Source organism: Jatropha curcas, chromosome 4 (genome assembly GCF_041381405.1).
Source record: "Jatropha curcas cultivar XTBG-Jc1 chromosome 4, XTBG_Jcur_1.0, whole genome shotgun sequence".
NCBI classification, from domain to species: Eukaryota; Viridiplantae; Streptophyta; class Magnoliopsida; order Malpighiales; family Euphorbiaceae; genus Jatropha; species Jatropha curcas.
In genome coordinates, this window is record NC_143154.1 from 3,591,296 (window position 1) to 3,612,940 (window position 21,645).

A 21,645-nucleotide genomic window follows, 5' to 3' on the forward strand; every position below is an offset into this window, starting at 1 on the left:
CTAAAAGATTATATGAAGAAAAAACTTTGTGCAGATCACCCTAATGCTTTTTGGAACCGTAAACAGCACATAATTGATTTACCATATGAAAATAATTTTGATGAAAAAACCATTACAACTAAAGCCCGGCCAATTCAAATGAGTCCTGAATTAATAGAACATTGTAAAAACGAAATCAAAGAATTAGAAAATAAAAAATTAATTTGTAAATCAAGAAGCCCATGGTCATGTGCGGCATTCTATGTTAATAAAAATGCAGAGATAGAAAGAGGAGTACCAAGATTGGTAATAAATTATAAACCACTAAATGCAGCATTAAAATGGATAAGATACCCAATTCCAAATAAAAAAGATCTTTTAAAGAAATTGTACAATGCTAATATTTTTAGTAAATTTGACATGAAATCAGGTTATTGGCAAATACAAATTCATCCTAGAGATAGATATAAAACCGCATTTACTGCCCCTTTCGGTCAATATGAATGGAATGTAATGCCTTTTGGATTAAAAAATGCGCCTTCAGAATTTCAAAGAATAATGAATGATATATTTAACCCATATTCAAAATTTTGTATAGTATATATTGATGATGTGTTAGTATTTAGTCAAACTATTGAAAACCATTTCAAACATTTAAAAACCTTCTGTATGATTATAGAAAAGAATGGTTTAGCACTTAGTCAAACTAAAATGGATTTATTTAAAACTAAAATCAGATTTTTAGGACATTATATTGAACAATGAATAATTCAACCTATAGAAAGAACTCTAGTCTTTGGAGAAAAATTTCCTAATGAAATCACTAATAAAATACAACTTCAACGATTTCTTGGTTGTTTAAATTACGTCATTGATTTCTATCCTAATTTAAATTGTATGATAAAACCCTTACATGATAGACTTAGAAAAAATACTGGTCCCTGGACCGACAAACATACACAATTGGTAAAAAATATTAAATCATTGGTAAAAGAAATTCCTTATTTATATATCCCCAATCCAACTGCATTTAAAATTGTAGAAACAGATGCATCCAACATAGGTTATGGTGGCATCTTAAAACAAAAAATCAATGGTAAAGAGCGTATAATCCAATATACGTCAGGACATTGGAACCAGACACAGATAAATTATTCCACTATTAAAAAAGAAATTTTAAGCATAGTTATATGTATAAATAAATTTCAATCAGATTTATTAAATCAAAAGTTTTTGCTCCGCATTGATTGTAAATTTGCAAAAGATGTTTTGCAAAAGGATGTTCAAAATCTTGCCTCTAAACAAATTTTTGCTAGATGGCAAGCACTCTTAAGTATTTTTGAATTTGATATAGAATACATTAAAGGAAATACTAATAATATCCCAGACTTTCTGACACGAGAATTCTTACAGAACAATGGGAAAGAAGAAGGATAAGGGAAAAGAATCTATCCAAGAGCCAGATTCACCCACTAAAGCTCTTTCTGAGCATTCTGAAGATCTCCATAAAACCTTTACCTTAACTAGTAAACAAACCCCTTCTAAAGACCTCAAAAAATGGATTGAAGAACTTAGTCAATCTCCAGAGGTACTAAAGGCCTTGCAAGGTATGGCATCTTCTTCCACAGAAGATACAGGTATGGTTTCTAAACCTCAAGCGATCGTACCCGTTCATGGTATGGCTAGTCTGTCTCAAACGGTAGACAGTAAAGACATATCAAATCCGTTGATGGCTGTGGATTTGCCAAAAATCCAGTATTCTAATACTAGTAGTATTCATAAATGGTTTGGAAAAAATGTTTATGATTATGAAATTGAAGTCGAGGACGGATATAATAATATTAATCCTTGGCAAATCATAAAGCATTATTATCCCGAGGATTGGTATTTTGTTCCAACTGATTTTTCAAAACCTCAGGAGTATTATCATAATATTTTAATAGATACTGGTTCTGTAAAAATAAAACACACTTTTGATCCAAAACATAAAAATGTAATTTCTTATTCTTCTATTCAAATAAAACGGGTTATTCATCCTAAAGATTGGCCCGTATCTTCACTTTCTACTCCAGTAAGATTTAAAGTTTTACATAAACACAATACTACATATAATTATTTTGACTACAAAGAAGCTTGGGAAAAAGTTTTTTGTATTCAAAATCGAACTACCACTCATTCGTGGTTAGTATATTTTGATCAACATATCCGAACCGATTTAAAAATCCCAAACTGGTTTAAAAAGTGGTGGCAGTCAAGAGGTATCTCCGAGGAAATTATCCCTCCTGATATCATTTCTTTATATCATTATTTTAAATCTCACTATAAACCTAATCCTGGAGAAGTCCATATTCCATCCTTGATGTATTACTGTATGACTTTCTTCACCCCTTGGGTATATCAGTGGTATTTTGATTATCAATATGTTCCAGGAACTCAAATTCCTATGTTGGTAAAAAGACACAAATTCAAATGGTGGGGATCATTTAAAAATACCACTACTGAATTAAAGATCAGTCAATGGATTCGTACTAAAATAACTAAATCCTCCATGCCAGCATTAACCTATGCAAATACACTAGCAATTCCGGATAACCCTACATTTGGAATCCAGAAAGCACAGTGTCAAGCCCGGTTAGCTGCGGCTAAAACTCCAGAAGAATATAAATTGATCTGTCAAGAAATGTTTCAACATCTTTCAACCAGCTCAGAATTCCCAGTAAACCCATCATCCAGTAAACCTCGAGGAGTATCATCTGGTCAATCCTCATCTAAAACCAGTCATAAAGGCAAAAATAAATGCATTTCATCATCATCATCATCTTCAGCAGTCTCTCTATCTTCTTTTGAAGACAGTGATGAAGACGATATTATGCCAGCAATAAAGATCAAAAGTAAAGCAGATAAAAAAGCAAAAGCCAGAAAAGAAAAACTAAAGCAGAAAGAAAAAAGAAAAGAAAAAATAAAAAGAAAAGAAAAGAAAAAGAAGGACACATCATCGTCCTCGTCTTGTTCTGATTCACTATAAAATAAGGCAGAAGGAACCTTATTCCTTCCACCCATTAATTTCCACAGTAAAAGCCAAGCTACTATTTCCACAGTAGAAGCCAGGTTACTATTTCAACAGTAAAGGTCAAGATTCGGTGGCAGACCAACCACTGTTCATCCACAGTAAAGGTCAAGATTTGGTGGCAGACCAACCACTGTTCATCCACAGTAAAGGTCAGGATTCGGTGGCAGACCAACCACTGTTCATCAACAGTAAAAGACAAACAGTAAAGATTCTTAATTTTCTTATAAGTAGGGAGCCTCTCCCCTTGTGAAGGCATAAGCTAGATATACCTCTCTTTTCTTTAGAAGTCCCTCTCCCCTTTTATTCTCAGTTTATTGTAAGCGTTCAAAGTTGGAGAAAGTTTAATTATAAAACCTTGGTAAGTATTAAATATTGTATTATATTTAAATTTAGTATTTTGTATTTAAATAAAATTGTTTAAATTTGTTTAAATTTGCTTCCATAAGTCCGTGTTGACGGCACCTTTCTCTTCTTCCTCCACACTCTGACTTAATTTTGGGGATCCCAGGTTAAGGTTGCAGGAACCCTAAACTTCCATTTTACAGAATTGTTTTGACGTGTTCTGTGCGTTTGTTGCTAAATCATCTTTAAGTTAATTTCATTTATGTAATTCATATTATGTATTTCGATCCATATTATGTAATTCATATTATGTATATATAATTTACAATATATATATATATATATATATATATATATATATATATATATATATATATATATATATATATATAAGTTTAGAAACCATTTTTTAGATTCCATAACAATTTTAAGCAAACTTACTAATTTATCTTTATATTTTGCCAAATATATAATTTTTTGTTTTTTCAGGAATACCTGATTTTATTTATATCTTTTGCCTTTGTTACGCTATTATACCGTTCTGTCAATTTTTTTTTATTTCTTTCTTCTTAAATATAGGGATATTAGTTAATAAATTTTATCAAAATATGAAAATAATATAGTTAATAATTACATAAATAGATAAGTTAGTTTGACAAAATAGTAATTTATTAAAACAAAGTGTAAAAATTTGACATAAATATATAACAGGGTAATGAAAGTAAAAGTTAAAAATAAAACTATGGCTCCGTTTGTTTACGTAAAATAATTTGAAGAAAAATATTTTTCACATTTTTCTGTTATTTGGAGGAATTCAAAAAAATAAGTCTACTGAAAATATTTTTCTGATCAAAGGAAAATTAAGTCATTTTTAAGAAAAATGACTTCTCAATTTTAAGAGCGTAAAATATTTTCTAAACTTTGACAAACTTACTGTAACCTTATAAATTTATTTTTTTTAATTTATTAATGATAGATAGCCACTACCCCCACTAACCTTTCATCACCACCGTCGGCCACCACCACTGCTCACCGCGACTTTTATAATTTACCTTTTTTTGCATTATTATCATATTTAATAATAAAATTTTTAAAATATAAAATTTATATTATTATTATTATTATGGATTTATGAGTTAAAAATTTTAATATTTTTAACTAATTTTTAATATTGCAGTCAAACAATAAAAAATAAATCATTTGAAAAATATCTTTTAAGGAAAATTAAAGATAAGTTATTTTTGAGAAATAAATGGGGACCCAATATATATATACACGGAACAAATCATAATTTTTCAGAATTTTAATTGAATTATCTAAGACAAAAAAAAAAAAAAAAGAGAGAGAGAGAGACGTCCAACTCATCATCCGGCCCAGAAAACCCAAAACAAGCCCATTAACTATCAAAAGAAGTCTGTTGTTGACCTGACCGAACCTTACTGCCTGCTACCCAGTAACTAACCAGAATAGATCGCTACTCGTCTCTTCTCAAAGGTAACATTTTTATCTTCAGTTCTTTCTCTATAATCTATAAAATTCCTCTCTCAAATGCATCCTTGTATGGGTTTTTGATTCCGTTGTGTTCTGTTTTCTCTTACTGCATCTCAGTTTTTATAAACTGGATCGTGATTCATGCCCATGACTCTATGGTTTTTCTTTTCACAATTCTATTTGATATTGATTCTCTTAATTACATCTGCTAACTGTGATTTCATATCATTTGATCATTTTTATTAAAAAATCAACTAAAATATTGTTTAGAAGGTGACTGATTCTTATCATTTTGCTTGGTTTAAAATTTTGGTTGAACTTACAGTAATTAAGTTTAGGATTTAGGACCACCAGTTGATTTGATAAGTGGGTATTGCCAATTTTGAATGTAGTTTCTTGGTAAGCTAGATAAGGAAAGTAGATGGGAAGGTGAATGCATGAACAGTGAGGTTTAGGTGGAGTGCATGATTTCGTTGGATCTAAGTTTAGGATAGTAATGGCTATGTGTGTTAATATGTGATCCATCATATGTATGGAAAGGACTAATTTAGGAACGTTTGTATTTACATTGCACACACAATCTTACATGGGAGATAAAGTCGAATCGGAATGATGCTTGTGAGGAGATTAAATGTACAATAACCTCATGTGAGTTCTTTAGTTTTGTATTATTCTAGTGAATTGCTTGTTTCAGGTGTAGATGAGATAGTAGACGTCTTTATGGAGGATGTTCTTTCTTCAAGTACTGTCCAGTGCTCACTATTAGTAGTTTTAATATTAACCTTGCAGAATAATAATGCTCTTTTTCTTTGCTCCATTTAAATGTATGAAAAAAAAATTAAACATGAATTTGATAGCATTATGTTGATTATTGGATTGCACTTGTATTTTCTTTGAACTAGCACTTGCACTTTATATGTAAGATAAAGGACTTTGCAGTAGTCTAATGTGGTAAGATATTAGCCTTTTACAGCATATATTTGTCTTCTTTTAATATGCTTAATTGTACAGTACATTTGTTTTCATGAGTCTAATTGGTTCAGGACAATCTAGTGCACCGCAATTTCGGTGATGGAAGAAAATGTAGACCCTGAGCACCAGATGATGTTTGAAGAATCACAAAGCATGCAGATTGATCCTAAAAGAGCTCGATTTCCCTTCTGCATTGTCTGGACACCCCTACCTGTAATTTCATGGCTGATTCCTTTCATCGGCCATGTTGGCATATGCAGAGAGGATGGAGCTATTCTGGACTTTGCAGGGCCGAATTTTGTTTGTGTTGACAATTTTGCATTTGGTGCCGTAACTCGCTACATCCAGATAAACAAAGAAAAGGTATGTCTAGATTCCTGTATATGAAGTCTGAGTTACGGTTGGATTGAAGCATTTTGCAGCCCTCATAGCATTATGGGGACCTAGCAACCATTTTTAACTGTGAGGCTTGGAGTTTATAACATTGACTGTACTTTTATCATAAATCGATCAGAGTCTCTCTTTGACCTTTAATTACAAGCTGCTTTGAATTTGATGCTTATTGTTTTATTTCAATTTCTTTATAAAATAATACTCCTTGAATTGTTGTATAGGAGTGTTCCATTTCTCTCCATCCATCCGTCTCCAAAAGTGACAGTGAATACGATCTCGATATGTCTGGAAGAGAGACATTGACATGGGATGATGCATTACGAAAGGGCACACAGGAATTTCAACATCACACGTACAGTCTTTTCACTTGCAACTGCCATTCTTTTGTTGCAAACAACCTAAACAGATTGGGATTTCGTTCCGGTGGGTGGAATGTGGTGAACCTCGCCTTGTTAATGTTCCTCAAGGGTCATTGGGTCAGTACAGGATCCATGGTGCGATCTTACTTGCCTTTTATTATGGTTTGTGGTGTTGGACTTCTATTTGGTGGCATGACCTTTCTAACTTTTTTGGCCTTCTTCACATTTCTTCTTGTTGGATGGTTTCTTGTTGGTACCTATTGTTTCAAGAATTTGATCCAGCTGTAGCCTTTTTGTTAGTTGATTGATCATCTTGCTGTATAAGGATGTAGTTCGAAAAACTCCTAAAGTTAGTTTCGGTATATAACTATATATAAACTTGATTGAAATATGAAAATACTCTTTTACTTACGGCAGTGACTGCTTTGATGCAAATACCCAGCTGTTTTAACATTCACTGAATCTGGAAGGTTATGGTGAAAACCCATACTCGTACGTATACAAGCCTACTAGGCATGACCATATTTTGGTTCCAAAGCGAAATTAAATTGAATTAAAACAGAAAAAGATCAAGAAAATTAAATTGAATTGAAATAAATTAAGTTGATTGTGTAGCAAGAAAATTATTTTAATTAAAAATGGTTAAATAAAATATTATATATGTAATTTTATTAACATTAACATAAATGTTTGGACAAATGTAAAAAATTTTACAAACACAAACAACATAAATAAGTCAAAAACAATTTAAATAATGGACGTTGATATTATACATATTGTAGGTACTACTAACTGTGATATAAAACGAAATTATGTCCCATCAATATTACATTAAGTATATATCATTAATCATAATTGGGATGTTTTAATGAATCTTAAAATTCTATTGTGGAAGTTTTTTATTATCATACCACTATATTTATTTTTACTTTTTTTGGAGAAAAATCACCACAAATTTAGAGATTAGAATCATACTGTGAAAGTTTTGTCTTATTATACTACTGTATATATATTTACTTTCTCTATGGAAAAAATACCATAAAGTTTATTTTTTTTGTTAAATAAATTTTATTTTCTTTGGTTATTAACTTGAATTTGTCAAATATGAGATTTTATTTGAATTGCTATGTACAATTTTTGTTTGCTATAAATGACATGTTTAAGACCTTTTGCCTTAATATTGGTAACCCATTTTTTGTTTTGTTATTTAAATGATAATTTTTAATATTTTTAACTAATTTTAAATTTTTTAGTCAAACAATACAAAATAAGCTGTAAAAAATATTTTTCGAAAATAAGTTAGTTTGTAAGTAAACGAAGCCTTAAATTTAGTGTCACTTTGTACCTTGTAGGAGGAAGATTGTCACTATTTGATATATAGTTTGCTGCATATAGACATAACGTGTTGCTTATGGTAAATTTGTAACAATTAGTTTATATAGTTGATTTTTTTCATAGTTGTCAAATATATATTGATTTTTCTATATTTGATTGCAACATTTATTTATTATTTTTCTAATACATTTAATACTCTTAATCAGCTTGATTTTTGAACTGTAGTCGTGCGGATTCTTCCATGTTTGTTTGTCGACGTCATGGTCGTTGCCTCATTCTTCTTTTATATGTACAGGAGATGGATTTGTCTGCAGATGATGATGATGTCCACTCCTGGCTCGATGCGCTTAACGAAAGGGAAGGGAACTCTACTCTATCATGTTGATTTTCTATATTTGATTGTGACATTTATTTATTACTTTTGTAAGAAATTTAGTGTTCTTCAATGAAGTTACAAGTTAAAGGGGTGAGTAGGCATAATTAGAATAAGATTAAATTATCTTTATTGCGAGTTCCCTCCGAGATGAGGGTTAGGGTTTCCTCAACATGAGGCTTTAGGGTTTTCGTATGATTGTGGCTTTGTCATCTAGCTATTGAGAGTTTGGTCTTGTGATCGCTACTGTGGCCCATCTCTCATTTTCCTCTTCGTTCTTTGTTTCTTTCTCCTAGTTATTTTTCGATTTTTCTCCTCCTTAATTCTTTTCTCTGTCGCTTTATTTTAGTTTTCTTTTTGGTACATTTTTCTCCTTTGACTCTGCTTTCTTAAACTCTTGCTTTGCTGTTTTAGGTATTTCGTCTTCGAGTCTGCACCTTTGTTTCTACATCCCTGACAAGGACGACTATAAGTTTGGTTGCAGAGGATGAGTTTTGTGAAAATAAACCAACCAACCCTAGAAGAGTCAGAGGCAAAAGAGATTCCTGCAGCTAAAAATACCCCAGATCAGAGACAAGAAACACTTTGCTTGGCAAGTTATGGACATATAGGTCTTTTAACAAATATGCATTGATGGACGCTATGGTTAGGGTATGGAAGGCTAAACACAGAGTTGTTGCAAGAAAGTGGGGAAAAGAAATTTTCTCGTTCCAGTTTCACCATTAGAAGGATATGCAACATGTCCTAAACAACTCACCCTAGCATTTTGATAAGAGTCATGTTTCCGAAGGAGGTCATAGGGATAGAGCAACCATCCAATATAGAATTTCACTCATGTCTTATTTGGGTCCGTGCGCATGACCTCCCTCTTCGATGCATGATAGAATTGGTGGCTAGGGGCATCAATGCAAAGTTGGGAGAATTTATAGAATGGTATAAGGATAAGGGAGTAGGCTAGGGAAAATACATTCGTTTTCATGTGGATTTGGATCTTCATAAGGCATTATTATGAGGAACTATGATAAATTTTTGTGGAAAACCTTTGTGGAACCCCTTAAAATATGAGGGACTACCCCTTTTCTGCTATTTGTCTGGAAATGTGGCGACTCCCAAAAATCATATGACCTAGAAGACAACTCGGAGGATCAAGATAAGGAGAGTTTGCCTTATAGCAATGTTCTAAAGGCATCACGTTTCCGTAAAGGCTATAGTTTTGTGTCTCTGACCAATGACAAGGGTTCAGCAACAAGGAAGTTAGTGTTTCGACTTATTATGCAAACTGTCTAAAATCAGTGGCGGAACTAGAAATTTAGATTGGGGGGGTGAAAATAATATTTCTTTTATTGATAATTAAACCAGGAAAAACTTAACATGACACACCAAAATAAAAATCAATCAATAGGATTCTTTAATTCTTATCCTACTACATTAAGTGTGATATATTAAGTGAAAAAATCTAGTAAGAATTATAAGAAAAAATGACAGTGAAAAAAGTAATAAAAGAAAATAGGAGAAGATTCAAATAAACATCTAAGATTATAATTTATCTTGTCTATCTATACTAGATGTCTTCTTGGCGTCTTGAGCTGCACCCGTCGCTCTTTCATTGTATAAAACTCATCAATTATAGAATCGATACTAAAAGTCTCAGCTATCTCTTTCTCACTATATATAATCAAGGAATTTACAAGAAAACCATCTCCCATCTTATTACGAAGCTTGTTCTTTATAAGACTCATAGCCGAGAAAGCACGTCCAATAGTTGTAGTTGAGACTGGAAGAGTCAAAAGAAGTCTAACTAACCTATCAATAAGAGGATAAATTGTTGCTGTCCTCGATTTAGCTAAATACTGGCACAATTTAGAGATAGTTGACAGTGTTTGCATCTCAGAATAATATAGAATATCAAGTTCAAAAAGCTCTAATTGATATCTTAAATGTAATCTTTCTTGTTTTAAAAAATCTTCAAAATAAAACTTATTCATAAGGCTGCAAACATCATCAATTCTAAATGACTTGAAACCATCCCTTGGATCTAAAAAGGAGCTAAGAATAAGCAACTCCATCATATCTTCCTTAAATCTAACATTCCATTCTTGCAACTGTGAGTCAATATTAACAATGAATACATCAACTCGAAAATAATGCTCCAATGTAATTGGGTCTAGAATGAGCATTCATATTGGGGATATCAACTTTATGTTTCTCACAGAAAAATTTGACTCTTTAAAACAATGAATCCATCCATTTTCTCTCATTTTCTGAATCAATATTTTTGTTGTTAACATTAAACGCATTGCATTTAAAATATCTTGAGACTTGCGCTATAAAGCCTGACAAAGGTTATCTGTGATCTCATGTATCTCTTTCATAAGATGCAAAACAAACACAAATTCAAAAGAAGTGATAGCATTATAAGCATAATCAACATCGCCCCTTCGACTATAAGTAGCCCCTTCAGCATTATGATTTTCAAAACTAAACAAGTTGCTTCAAACATATTCACCAAGCTTCTAATAGAACTTAAGTGAGAACTCCATCGAGTATCACCAGCCCGTTTTATAGTACCAATTTGATCTAATCCTTTACTAGTTTCAAGTTCATCTTGAGCAATTAATTTCTCTAGTTCAGTAATTTGGGTAGCTTGCAATTGATCATGCCTTTTAGAAGTGGACGTAACAACAATGTTAATGAGAGTCAATTTAGAAAAAAAAATTGATGAATTGAAATTATCACTCTAGATGCTGCAACCAATGCCAATTGGAGTCGATGAGCAAAACAATGTGTGTAATAGGCATATGGACATTCACTCAAAAATAAAGCTTGTAATCCAGACCATTCTCCACGCATATTACTAGCTCCATCATAACCTTGTCCTCGAATATTTTTTATATTCAAGTTATGCCTAGCAAGGACATCTGAAATTTCTTTTTTTCAAAGTTAAAGCAACAGTATCAAAGACATGAACTAGTTCAAAAAAATGCTCTTGTACATAGCCATCTTTATGAACAAATTCAACACAATGGCCATTTGCTCTCTATTTGCTTCATCACGAGCCTCATCAATAATAATGCAAAATTTTTCATCACCAATCTCATCACGGATTGCATCTTGAATCTTATTAGAAATGATATGTAAAATTTCTTTTTGAACTTTAGGAGAAATTAAAATGCATTTTGAGGAGCATTTTCTAAAACCACCGATTCCACCTTATCATTATAAGAACCAAAAATTTAACAAGTTCAATGAAATTCCCCCTTTTTTTTTGAATTGGAGCTTTCATCATGACCTCTTAGAGCACATGCCTAGAATGTCAACCATTTAACAACATTACATGAGACTTTTAATCTTAGATAATTATTTTTAATTTGTTGACAACATTGCTTTTCAATCACCTTCTCAATATGCTAATTTTGATTCATAAGATCTTTAGACTTTCCCACTGCAATTTTATGTAATGAATTAGGATTTTTTTTTTCCTACATGACATAAGAATGCAAAATTTTTTCCATCCCTCACTTTTTTCCATGAATTGAATCCTTCAACTGTAAATGCAGAATAACTAGGATATCTGTCAGGCTTCTTAAAAAGATAAAAAGGACGGCAAAAGGTTGCATCTTTGGTTGGTGAATATTCTAATCATTCAAGAAATAGTTTGAACCATAAAGTTAGAAAACGACACTGATTCTTATCAATGGGATATTTCCAGCTCTGATATATGTCCTTCGAATTTCATCTTGTTGGTTGGTAGGATAGTCCCACATATTTGGACGTTTTCTAGGATCACGTTCTGAAAAAGAGAGATCAATTTCTTATAATTCAATTCGAGGAGCTTTAGATGTACAACCTTGAGAAATTGAATTCTCAATAAGAATTGGCTCTTGTTCAAGAATTAATTAGACTTCTTTTCAGAAGAGTGGTCACTCACTCTCAATTGGAGTTGAAAATGTGGCTTCTAAATTTAAATTTTGAGAATCCCTTTTCGCAAAATATGCATCAATAATTTTATTCTTGCCCATGATGTTAACTTGTGAATTCTACTAACCTGAATTTGTTTAAAGAAATTATTAATATCTATCATATATACGCTAGCTTCCTTAGGTGTAACATCATATCAATTTACATAAAACAAGCTCAATATAGTCAATTTATAATAAGATTCATATTAATTTATACTATTTACCAATAATTTCTAGAAAAAAAAATTGGAGAGACAAATACCTTATTATTGGATTTTCACTTTTTCTTAATGCTCAATTCAACAACCTTCAGTGCCTTCTTTCCACTGTCAAAACAATTAGCTGCATTATCAATTATAAATTTATTATAGAATCAAAATTTAAAAAAAGATGGCTAGACATGCATTGACAAATTAGTTAAGCATAAATAAACTGGTTTATACTAAAAGTAAAAGAAATAAAATTTATTGATCAATTCTATTTTCACCTAATTAAATACAAGCATTCAAATAAGGTTTTGGTACTCAAATTCTATTTTTGAAAATAAATTTCATAACTAAATAAATATAGAATCATGCATATGTCTAATAGAAACAAAATAATAATAATAACAATAATAAAATAAATTAAAGGGGAGTAGAATACTTACAAATTCTTCAATGTTAGATTATCTTCTTCATTCTTGATTGAAGAATATGATTTGAGATTACTTTTTCCTTTGGCTATAGAAAGAGAGGTTTTTTTTTTTTTTTTTTAAGCTACTGTTGAACGGCAAGTAAAGTTAAGAGGCAAGTTAACAAACAAAAAGTTATTGCTTTTAATATATTATTATCTAAGTGAAAGCCTGCGCTTTGCGCGAGTTGCTTTGATAGTTTATAATTTACAAATACATATTAAAATTTTATTTTTCTAGAAAATTACTTCATTGTTAAATTTTTTTTTTATAAATTGTATTTATTATATTACTATAAAAAAATTTATTTTTTCCGTGGGTTACTTTATTAAATTTCCGTGTTATAGAAATTTAATAAATTGTCATGTTATAGAAATTGTAATGCCATTAATTTATTTTAAATAATTATAAAATTTGATGAAAAATGTCTAGATTTTAGTTAAAGTTTATAATTCAAACAACATCTTATCAGATAAAGTTTTAAGATTCAGATCATTCAACATGGATAATATATAAGTAAATAATATTTATTATTTAATTATTTAATAATAAAATAAAATATAATTATTTATATTGAATATTAATTTTATGAAACATAGAAAAATAAAGAAAAAATTAAAAATTCCTATAATAATATATATTAATCTCAAATAAAAAATAATTTAGTTCAAACTTGACATATATAATTTAAATGATTTTAAAAATAGAGTTAAGTAGAGAAATATAGATAATCAATAATTTAAAGTTTTTCAAAGCCTAATTATCTTAAAGAAATCAAAATTTTCTAATAAAAAACTAAAGAAATATAGAAAATTTTGAAAAATGAAAAGAGATTTAGATAAAGGAAATAAAAAATGAAAAATTTTCAAAAGATAAATATTATATACATAACTTTTCATTACGACTCTTTAATATATGAAAAAATAACCTATAAAGTTAATCTAAAAATTTAGTGAAATTACTATTCCTATTCTTTAATTAATATAAAAAATAGTTTTTAATGTTTAAGTAACTTCTTTATTTAGTTTATTAATGTCACTTTATTTTTGCTATAAAAATATAAGGTCGAGTCAATAAAATAAATTTTCAATAAAAAATAATAAAAATTCAAATATAAATAGAATTAGAACAAATGACAAAAAAATCCATCTCGATTAAAAAGTCCGGATTTTTGGAGTAGTAATCTGAATATACAACCTCAGCTTTAATTTGCATGCCAATAAATATAGTGCACAGTACAATAGCACTAAAATATATTTAGTTGATCTATTTTTCTAAATTGATACAACATTTATTTTTTATTACTCTTTCATATTCTGCATCTAATACACTTGTAGCCTCATCTAACAGTAATATCTTTAAATTCTTCATTATGGCATGAGCTATGGCTACTCTTTGCTTCTGTCCCCCAGATAATTGTACTCCTCGTTCCTCTACCACAGTTTCGTACCCCTGCATTTTGAATTGACATAGCAATACCAATCATGCTTAAGAAAAAAATTAAAACAAAAAAGAAACCTTAATGATTATTTTTCAAAGGAAACTTTTGGTTGGCTAGCCAAGTGAATTTATCTGCTTCTTCTTTATTTACTACATGATAAACATTAATTAGCAACAAAAAAAAAAAAAAGATATACAAAAATCACTGTAAAAAAGATATTGGCAATTACCAAGAGAGGGAGACCTTCAAAAAAACGAAAAAGTAGAGAGAGACATTTGACTTCTAACGAAGGAGTTTCAATAAAAGATGATAGATCACTATTTTATATATTTATTTAACATATAGATAGTTAGAATAAAATAACAAACTAAGATTTTTAGAATCATAATAAAATAATATTTTCATAATCAAATAATTTATAATAAAGAGTTTGTAAATTGTAAAACTGAAAAAAATGAAATAAATACATTAAAAATGTAGAAAATTTATAAAAAAAGAAAAACACAAATTCTGATAAATTAGAGTGCCAAGTCAGCATTTTTCAAGTGTTTTTTATTTCGAGATTATATATAGAAATAGATACCCTAAGTTTGTAAGTTGTAGAATATAATGATCCACTGTCTAAAATAATGCACAAGCATATGAGGTTCACGACAGTTATTCTAACGCAAGAATGGAGCAGCTATGTCCAAGAGTTGGTGAGGATGACATTCTGGATCAGTTATGTGACGTGAATGTGGCGATAAGTAAGAAAGTATCAGGCCATTCTCTTGGTAATTTTGAACTGGATCACTATGCTACTGAACCTCACCTGCAACCATTTTCTTCTAGCCAGTCACCAATTCAAGTCTAGCACCCTATCATCCCTGTTCTTGACGAACCACAACCATAGCCACACCTTGGTACCTCATCAGTTCATACTCTCCACTACTCGCCCCATCCCACATTAGAACTTGTCACAACCCTACCCACAATTCAACGACCTAATGAACCGATTCCTTTTACCTTCACACCCACCAAGTAGTAAGACTACTCTTCCAACTGTTATGGCCGCACCAAAAGAGAACCCTACCCTTATATCCATAATTAAGGATACTCAACCAGACCTTTCTCTCAAAGTCCAAACCCATCTAGTCCAAAACAAAGTCTCCTGGAAGAGGATGGCTTGCAGTATAGGCAATAGCAGAGAGATGGCTTCCTTGGGTCCTTCGAAAGGTAAATGGTCAGCAGTAGAAGCGGAAAATGAGTTAGTTGATATGGAAGTTGACCTTAGAGAAAAGAAAACAAGACATGGTGATGCAACTCAGCTGGGTTCTACTTTTTCATCGGCGGCAACTGCTGGCAATCTCGCCGGCAGCCATGGTTACCTTATCTTGAAACTGCAGGGGGCTTGGGAACCCCTATGTAGTCCGACAACTGAAATAACTTTTAAAGTTGTAAGCTCCCAACCTTGTTTTTCTCATAGAAACTAAGCTTGAAACTTGGGAAATGGATTAACTTAGTTCTAGATGTGGATTTACAGGGTGCATTACTGTGTCGTGTGAGAGAAGTGTTGGTCGGAAAGGGGAACTTTGTATATATGGTAGAACTCTAATAAGGTCCGACTTTTGTCTTCCTCGCTACATCACATTGATATAGTAGTTGATGAAAGGTGGAGATTCAAACGTATATATGGCTGGCATGATGATGGATCGAAACACCTTACTTGGGATTTGATTTCTAAGCGCTCTTCGATGTAGTTTCCTGTGGGTGTGTGGGGGGGATTTCAACGAGGTCTTTTATCAATAGGGAAGTCTGGGGGTAATCTCAAGACCAGTAGAAACTCCAAATATTTCATGATGCTCTTAGTAGTAGTAAACTTTCTGATCTGGGTTTTAGTGGGTACCGTTTCACATGTAGTAATGGCCAAGGGAGTGCTCAGAACATCGAAGAAAGGTTGGATCATTACTTAGCTAATCAAGAATGGATCGACTTGTTTCCTAGGGCTATATGACGCGGAACCTTATGGAAATTTATTCCAAGAACTCTATGACAAGATTTGGAAGAGATCCAAGATCAAACTAAACTCCCTTCTATGGCACTCAAAGCTTAAAGAAGCAAGAATATCAATAATAGAGTAAAAGAATAAGATAAACGCCACAAGTTAATTGATAAGTTTACCTTGATTCTTGATGCAATTAGAAGAATGCAATCTCACACTCTCTCTAAAGCAAGGAACACGCCTAAGCATGAAGTTGAAGAAATTCTATTCCATTGAATGATTGTATGAATACAATATAACAAGCTATTTATACTAATTCTAAGAGGTCCTGATCCTTAAAGGATTTAGAATAGTTAGTCTAAATCAGCTAAGGATTAGGATTTAGCAAATCTAAATCAACTAAGGATAAGACTAGCAAATCTAAATAACTTAAGGATTTGGTTAACTAATCCAAATCAACTAAAGATTGACCAAATCTAAACAAATAAGGAAAATAACCAAGGGTGGCCGAATTATAGGAGGCCCAACCCATTAACATTGTTAAAACTCAAAATAAACTAACTAATCTAGCTAGAGGCAGAGGCGGGCACGGCCTGGGGCGTGCCAATTGGCACAAGCGTGCTTCAAGTCAAGTGTTTCTTCGCGAGAGGCAGAGGCGGGCATGGTCTGGGGCATGCTAATTGGCACAGGCGTGCTTCAAATCAAGTGTTTTCTCACGAGAGTCAGAGGCTTGCACGGCCTGGGGCGTGCCACCTTGCACGGGCGTGCTAACATAGCACTGTCTAGGCATGCCATATGCTGGAAATTCAGGTTCCAACTGAACATGTGCTTCCATTAATGTGAGAAACTTAGGTGCTCTCCATGCTTCCTTGAGCTCTATGGTTGAGTGGTAGCGAATCTGTATCATTCCCCCTTTCCTCGTAAAGATTCGTCCTCGAATCTTAGTTAGAAGTTGAGGTACCCATGTTCCCTTGTTTCCTTGAGCTCCATGGATGAGTGATGGCGGATTCGTATCATTCCCCCTTTCCTCGAAAAGGTTCGTCCTCGAATCTACATCCATGTCAAAAGGAGACAAATCACCAACATTGAAAGTAATGTAAACACCATACTCACCTAGTAAGTTTATCTTGTAGGTGTTGAACGTGCTCCAAGACTTGGAATGATCCATCTCCACATTCATCAAACTTAATCTTCCTTTGGTTGGGAAACTTTTCCTTGCGAAAATGTACCCAAACCCAATCACCTAGCACAAATATTATCTTCTTCCTTCTCTTGGTCACATGGTCAGCATATTGTTTGTTCCTCCTTTCTATGTCTCTATGATCTTTAGCCTTAGCATGCATTTCCTTGACTAAAGCGGCCTTCTTTTCATCATTAGATAACTCCTGCAACAAAGAAACAATACTAGATGGTAAAGTAGAAGAGTCAATGTTAGGCAAATTAAGCCAAAATTCTTTTAACCGAATCATCAAGACTGGTGTACCCTCTCCAACACTGCTTCATTTCTTTCCTTTTCTTAAATAAAGAGTTTGTTTCTTTCTCTCCTCTTTCGGTGTTTCACTCTCTAATAGGCCATTAATTTGTTTTGTTTGTTCTGTGGCCTCTTTCTCTTCTTTTTCTTCACTCTTTTCACACTTTGGTTCTTTTGAATTCGAAGCCTCACTCCAATTTTCTCTCAAAGTTGAGGTCACTTTCTCAGGTAGCTTCTTTTGGTCATCATATACTTCAAACTTTTGCAAAGGATCAACAAACACATTGGGCAAAGATGGGTTAGGATCATTGATGGTCAAACAAACTTCTTTGCACAAAGGTACAAATATAGGTTGAATTTGTTTTTCCTTTTCTTCTCCCTCTTTCTTTTTATTTGCACGCAGTATTTTTTCACTCATTTTATTTTTACATTCTTCTTCTTTATTGACAGCCTCAAAACTCATCTTTTGCTTTTCACATTGGTCTTCATACACTTCTTTTGAGGAAAATGATCTTGGACCGGTCATCCACCCATCCTTTATGAATGAATTCCTATTGAGGTAATCCACATTTTTCCTTCCTTGTACCCTTCCTAACTTATTGTTCAAATTCCTAAAGTAATGATTAGGATTATCGACCTCCTCATCTTCAGGTGTTTGAAATCTGGTTGGTGTAGTACTAGGACAAGCTTTCCTTGTATTAGAGCGTTGGGCGACTTTAATCTCCTTCAAATCCTTTCTCATATCTTGGAGGAAACTGTTGTAGTTTCTAAACTGTTCTTTGATTGACTCCATTACAAGTTTTAATTGGAATTCCTCTATTTGACTTTCATCCCCACTATTATCTCCAAACTTGCCTGCACTCATGGTTAGTATTCAAAATAGAAAACACAAAAAGATTTGAGTTTATAGTAAAGCACTCCCTCACGTGTTTACATTCTTTAATCACTCCTTGCAATTCCTCTAATTGTACTTTAGAATCTTAGGTCAACCAACCAACTCAAAAGCACGTTTAAAAACAAGGAATAAACCTTAACAATGAAAAGCAAGCACAAATTCTAGAAAGAAGATTAAAAACAAGATGGATAGCAGCACAAGAACAAAAACAATGCACTACTTAATTATCAATTAGAGTATAGTAAACAAGCAAACACACCCTAATAATGTAATAGAAGCAAAAGAAAGCTCAAACAAGAATAAAGAAACTAGAATTTAAAGACAATTTCTGGATATAATGTATGAATTTAGCTTACTACAAAGCAAACCAAATATTGACGTATTTAATTCTACCCAAAACAAAGCAAGCAATCAAAGAAAATCAAAAAGAAATTTTTTTTTTTATATATATATATGGTCAGAACCGAGCACGGGCGTGCTAAATGGAAGCACGGGCATGCGTGTATAGCTTGGTCCGACAATTGAAAGTCAGAACCGAGCATGGGCATGCTTGTGGTGAAGCACGGGCGTGCTGAATTATCACCTCCTTATCCTTCAATATAACCCAATTTGGTTAGGATTTAGATTTTGATAAGGATTATAGTGGATAAACTAAATCTCAAAAAGATATGGACAACTAATTCTTGTTACCTTATTCACAAAGTAGTTAAGATTTAGATTTTATCACAAGATTATAGTGGATAAACTAAATCCCACAAAATAAGGTCAAATCCCTAAGATTTAGGAACAAAATCCCTATGAATTAGGAACAAATCCCTATGAATTAGGAACAAATCCACACAACACAAACAAGCTTTTCAATGGTGGATGACTTTTTTTTTTTTTATCAAGAACGAAATTAATAAACAAATTTGATGCAAATTCAAAATTAAAACTAACAAACAAGAAGACAAACACGAAAACAAGAAAAACAAGAAAACAAATAATCACAAACCCTAGAACTAAGATAAATAAGAATTTACCTTAATCTTTGGCTCTAATACCAAACTGAAGCGGAACCCTATGGAAATTTATTCCAAGAACTCTATGACAAGATTTGGAAGAGATCCAAGATCAAACTAAACTCCCCTCTATGGCACCCAAAGCTTAAAGAAGCAAGAACATTAATAATAGAGTAAAAGAATAAGATAAACGCCACAAGTTAATTGATAAGTTTACCTTGATTCTTGATGCAATTAGAAGAATGCAATCTCACACTCTCTCTAAAGCAAGGAACACGCCTAAGCATGAAGTTGAAGAAATTCTATTTCATTGAATGATTATATGAATACAATATAACAAGCTATTTATACTAATTCTAAGAGGTCCTGATCCTTAAAGGATTTAGAATAGTTAGTCTAAATCAACTGAGGATTAGGATTTAGCAAATCTAAACCAACTAAGGATAAGACTAGCAAATCTAAACAACTTAAGGATTTGGTTAACTAATCCAAATCAACTAAAGATTTACCAAATCTAAACAAATCAAGGAAAATAACCAAGGGTGGCCGAATTATAGGAGGCCCAACCTATTAACATTGTTAAAACTCAAAATAAACTAACTAATCTAGCTAGAGGCAGAGGCGGGCACAGCCTGGGGCGTGCCAATTGGCACGGGCGTGCTTCAAGTCAAGTGTTTAATTCTTCGCGAGAGGCAGAGGCGGGCACGGTCTGGGGCTTGCTAATTGGCACGGGCATGCTTCAAATCAAGTGTTTTCTCGTGAGAGTCAGAGGCTTGCACGGCCTGGGGCGTGCCACCTTGCACGAGCATACTAATATAGCACTGTCTAGGCACACCATATCCTGGAAATTCAGGTTCCAACTGAACATGTGCTTCCATTAATGTGAGAAACTTAGGTGCTCTCCATGCTTCCTTGAGCTCTATGGTTGAGTGGTAGCGAATCCGTATCACTATAGCACAACATCTCCTCTGGCAAGGTTCCAACCACTGCCCGATCTTACTGTCTCTTATTCAAGCTGTGAATAAGAAACGAAGAAGAAAGAGACCCTTCCATTTTGAACTGATGTGGCTCCAGGAAGAATCATGTGTTGCTGTAATACAAGATACTTGGGATTCATCCTCTTTCCTGCTAAATGGCGATCAGGTTGAAGAAAAGATCAGACTTTATGGTGAAGCTTCAAAGAAGTGGAAGCATACCCATTTTGGACAAGTTACTTGTGAAATTAGCAATCTCCAAGAATAGTTGAGCAAGTTACAGAATGGTCCATAATTGAATTCGGCTACTGGACGTCAGCGTCATATTGAATCCAGAATAAAAGAATTATTGGCTCGTGAAGAGGTAATGTGGTGTCAACAAGCTAGAATGCAATAGCTTAAAGAAAGGGATCAGAATATTGGCTTCTTGCACACCAAGGCTGATTTGCGACAAAAAAGAACCATATTGCTAAAATAGGAGATGACCCAGGGACTTGGTACCATGAAGATGCAGAGATACCTAAGGTCATGACCAAATACTTCCTGGACCTATTCTCTTCTTCCAACTTATCTGCTCCTATGGATATCTTGGATGCTGTAGAAACAAAGGTATCAGCGGAGATGAATGCCCACTTGTCTGCACCTTTCACTAGGGAGGAGATTGTTGTTGCTCTTAAACAAATGCACCCCTCAAAAACGTAGGGACATGATGGTATGCCTCCTTTCTGTTTTTCCAAATTTTTGGCACATTAAAAGTGATTCTACAGTTTAAAAAATATTAGCTATCCTTAATAATAACAAACAACAACATCCATAAATCACACGTTCATTACCCTAATCCCGAAAATTAAGAATCCAGAACACACCAAGAACCCTAATCCCGAAAATTAAGAATCCAGAACACACCAAGGATTTTAGGCCAATTAGTCTTTGCAA

General features: G+C 32.7%; 2 protein-coding genes and 1 pseudogene across 2 annotated transcripts; 2 read left to right on the forward strand and 1 right to left on the reverse strand.

Annotated features, from left to right (window-relative positions):
* The first annotated feature begins 1,396 nt into the window (after window positions 1-1,396).
* On the forward strand, window positions 1,397-3,004 carry LOC149496704 (uncharacterized). The gene has a single exon (XM_089720416.1). The coding sequence runs from the start codon at window positions 1,397-1,399 to the stop codon at window positions 3,002-3,004; it is 1,608 nt and encodes a 535-aa protein (XP_089576542.1).
* Window positions 3,005-4,745: 1,741 nt separating this feature from the next.
* RTH (RTE1-homolog) lies at window positions 4,746-7,017 on the forward strand. The gene is made up of 3 exons (XM_012223011.4): window positions 4,746-4,885; window positions 5,926-6,217; window positions 6,469-7,017. The coding sequence occupies exons 2-3, from the start codon at window positions 5,954-5,956 to the stop codon at window positions 6,892-6,894; spliced, it is 690 nt and encodes a 229-aa protein (XP_012078401.1). The 5' UTR covers window positions 4,746-4,885; window positions 5,926-5,953; the 3' UTR covers window positions 6,895-7,017.
* Window positions 7,018-9,870: 2,853 nt separating this feature from the next.
* Window positions 9,871-15,334, reverse strand: LOC149496705 (uncharacterized; annotated as a pseudogene).
* Between the last annotated feature and the right edge of the window lie 6,311 nt (window positions 15,335-21,645).

Bases quoted from the DNA above. Each gene is read 5' to 3' on its own strand.
- LOC149496704 (XM_089720416.1), top strand. From the start codon at position 1,397: ATGGGAAAGAAGAAGGATAAGGGAAAAGAATCTATCCAAGAGCCAGAT.
- RTH (XM_012223011.4), top strand. From the start codon at position 5,954: ATGGAAGAAAATGTAGACCCTGAGCACCAGATGATGTTTGAAGAATCA. The intron at 6,218-6,468 runs GTATGTCTAGAT...ATTGTTGTATAG, and splicing joins TCCAGATAAACAAAGAAAAG to GAGTGTTCCATTTCTCTCCA.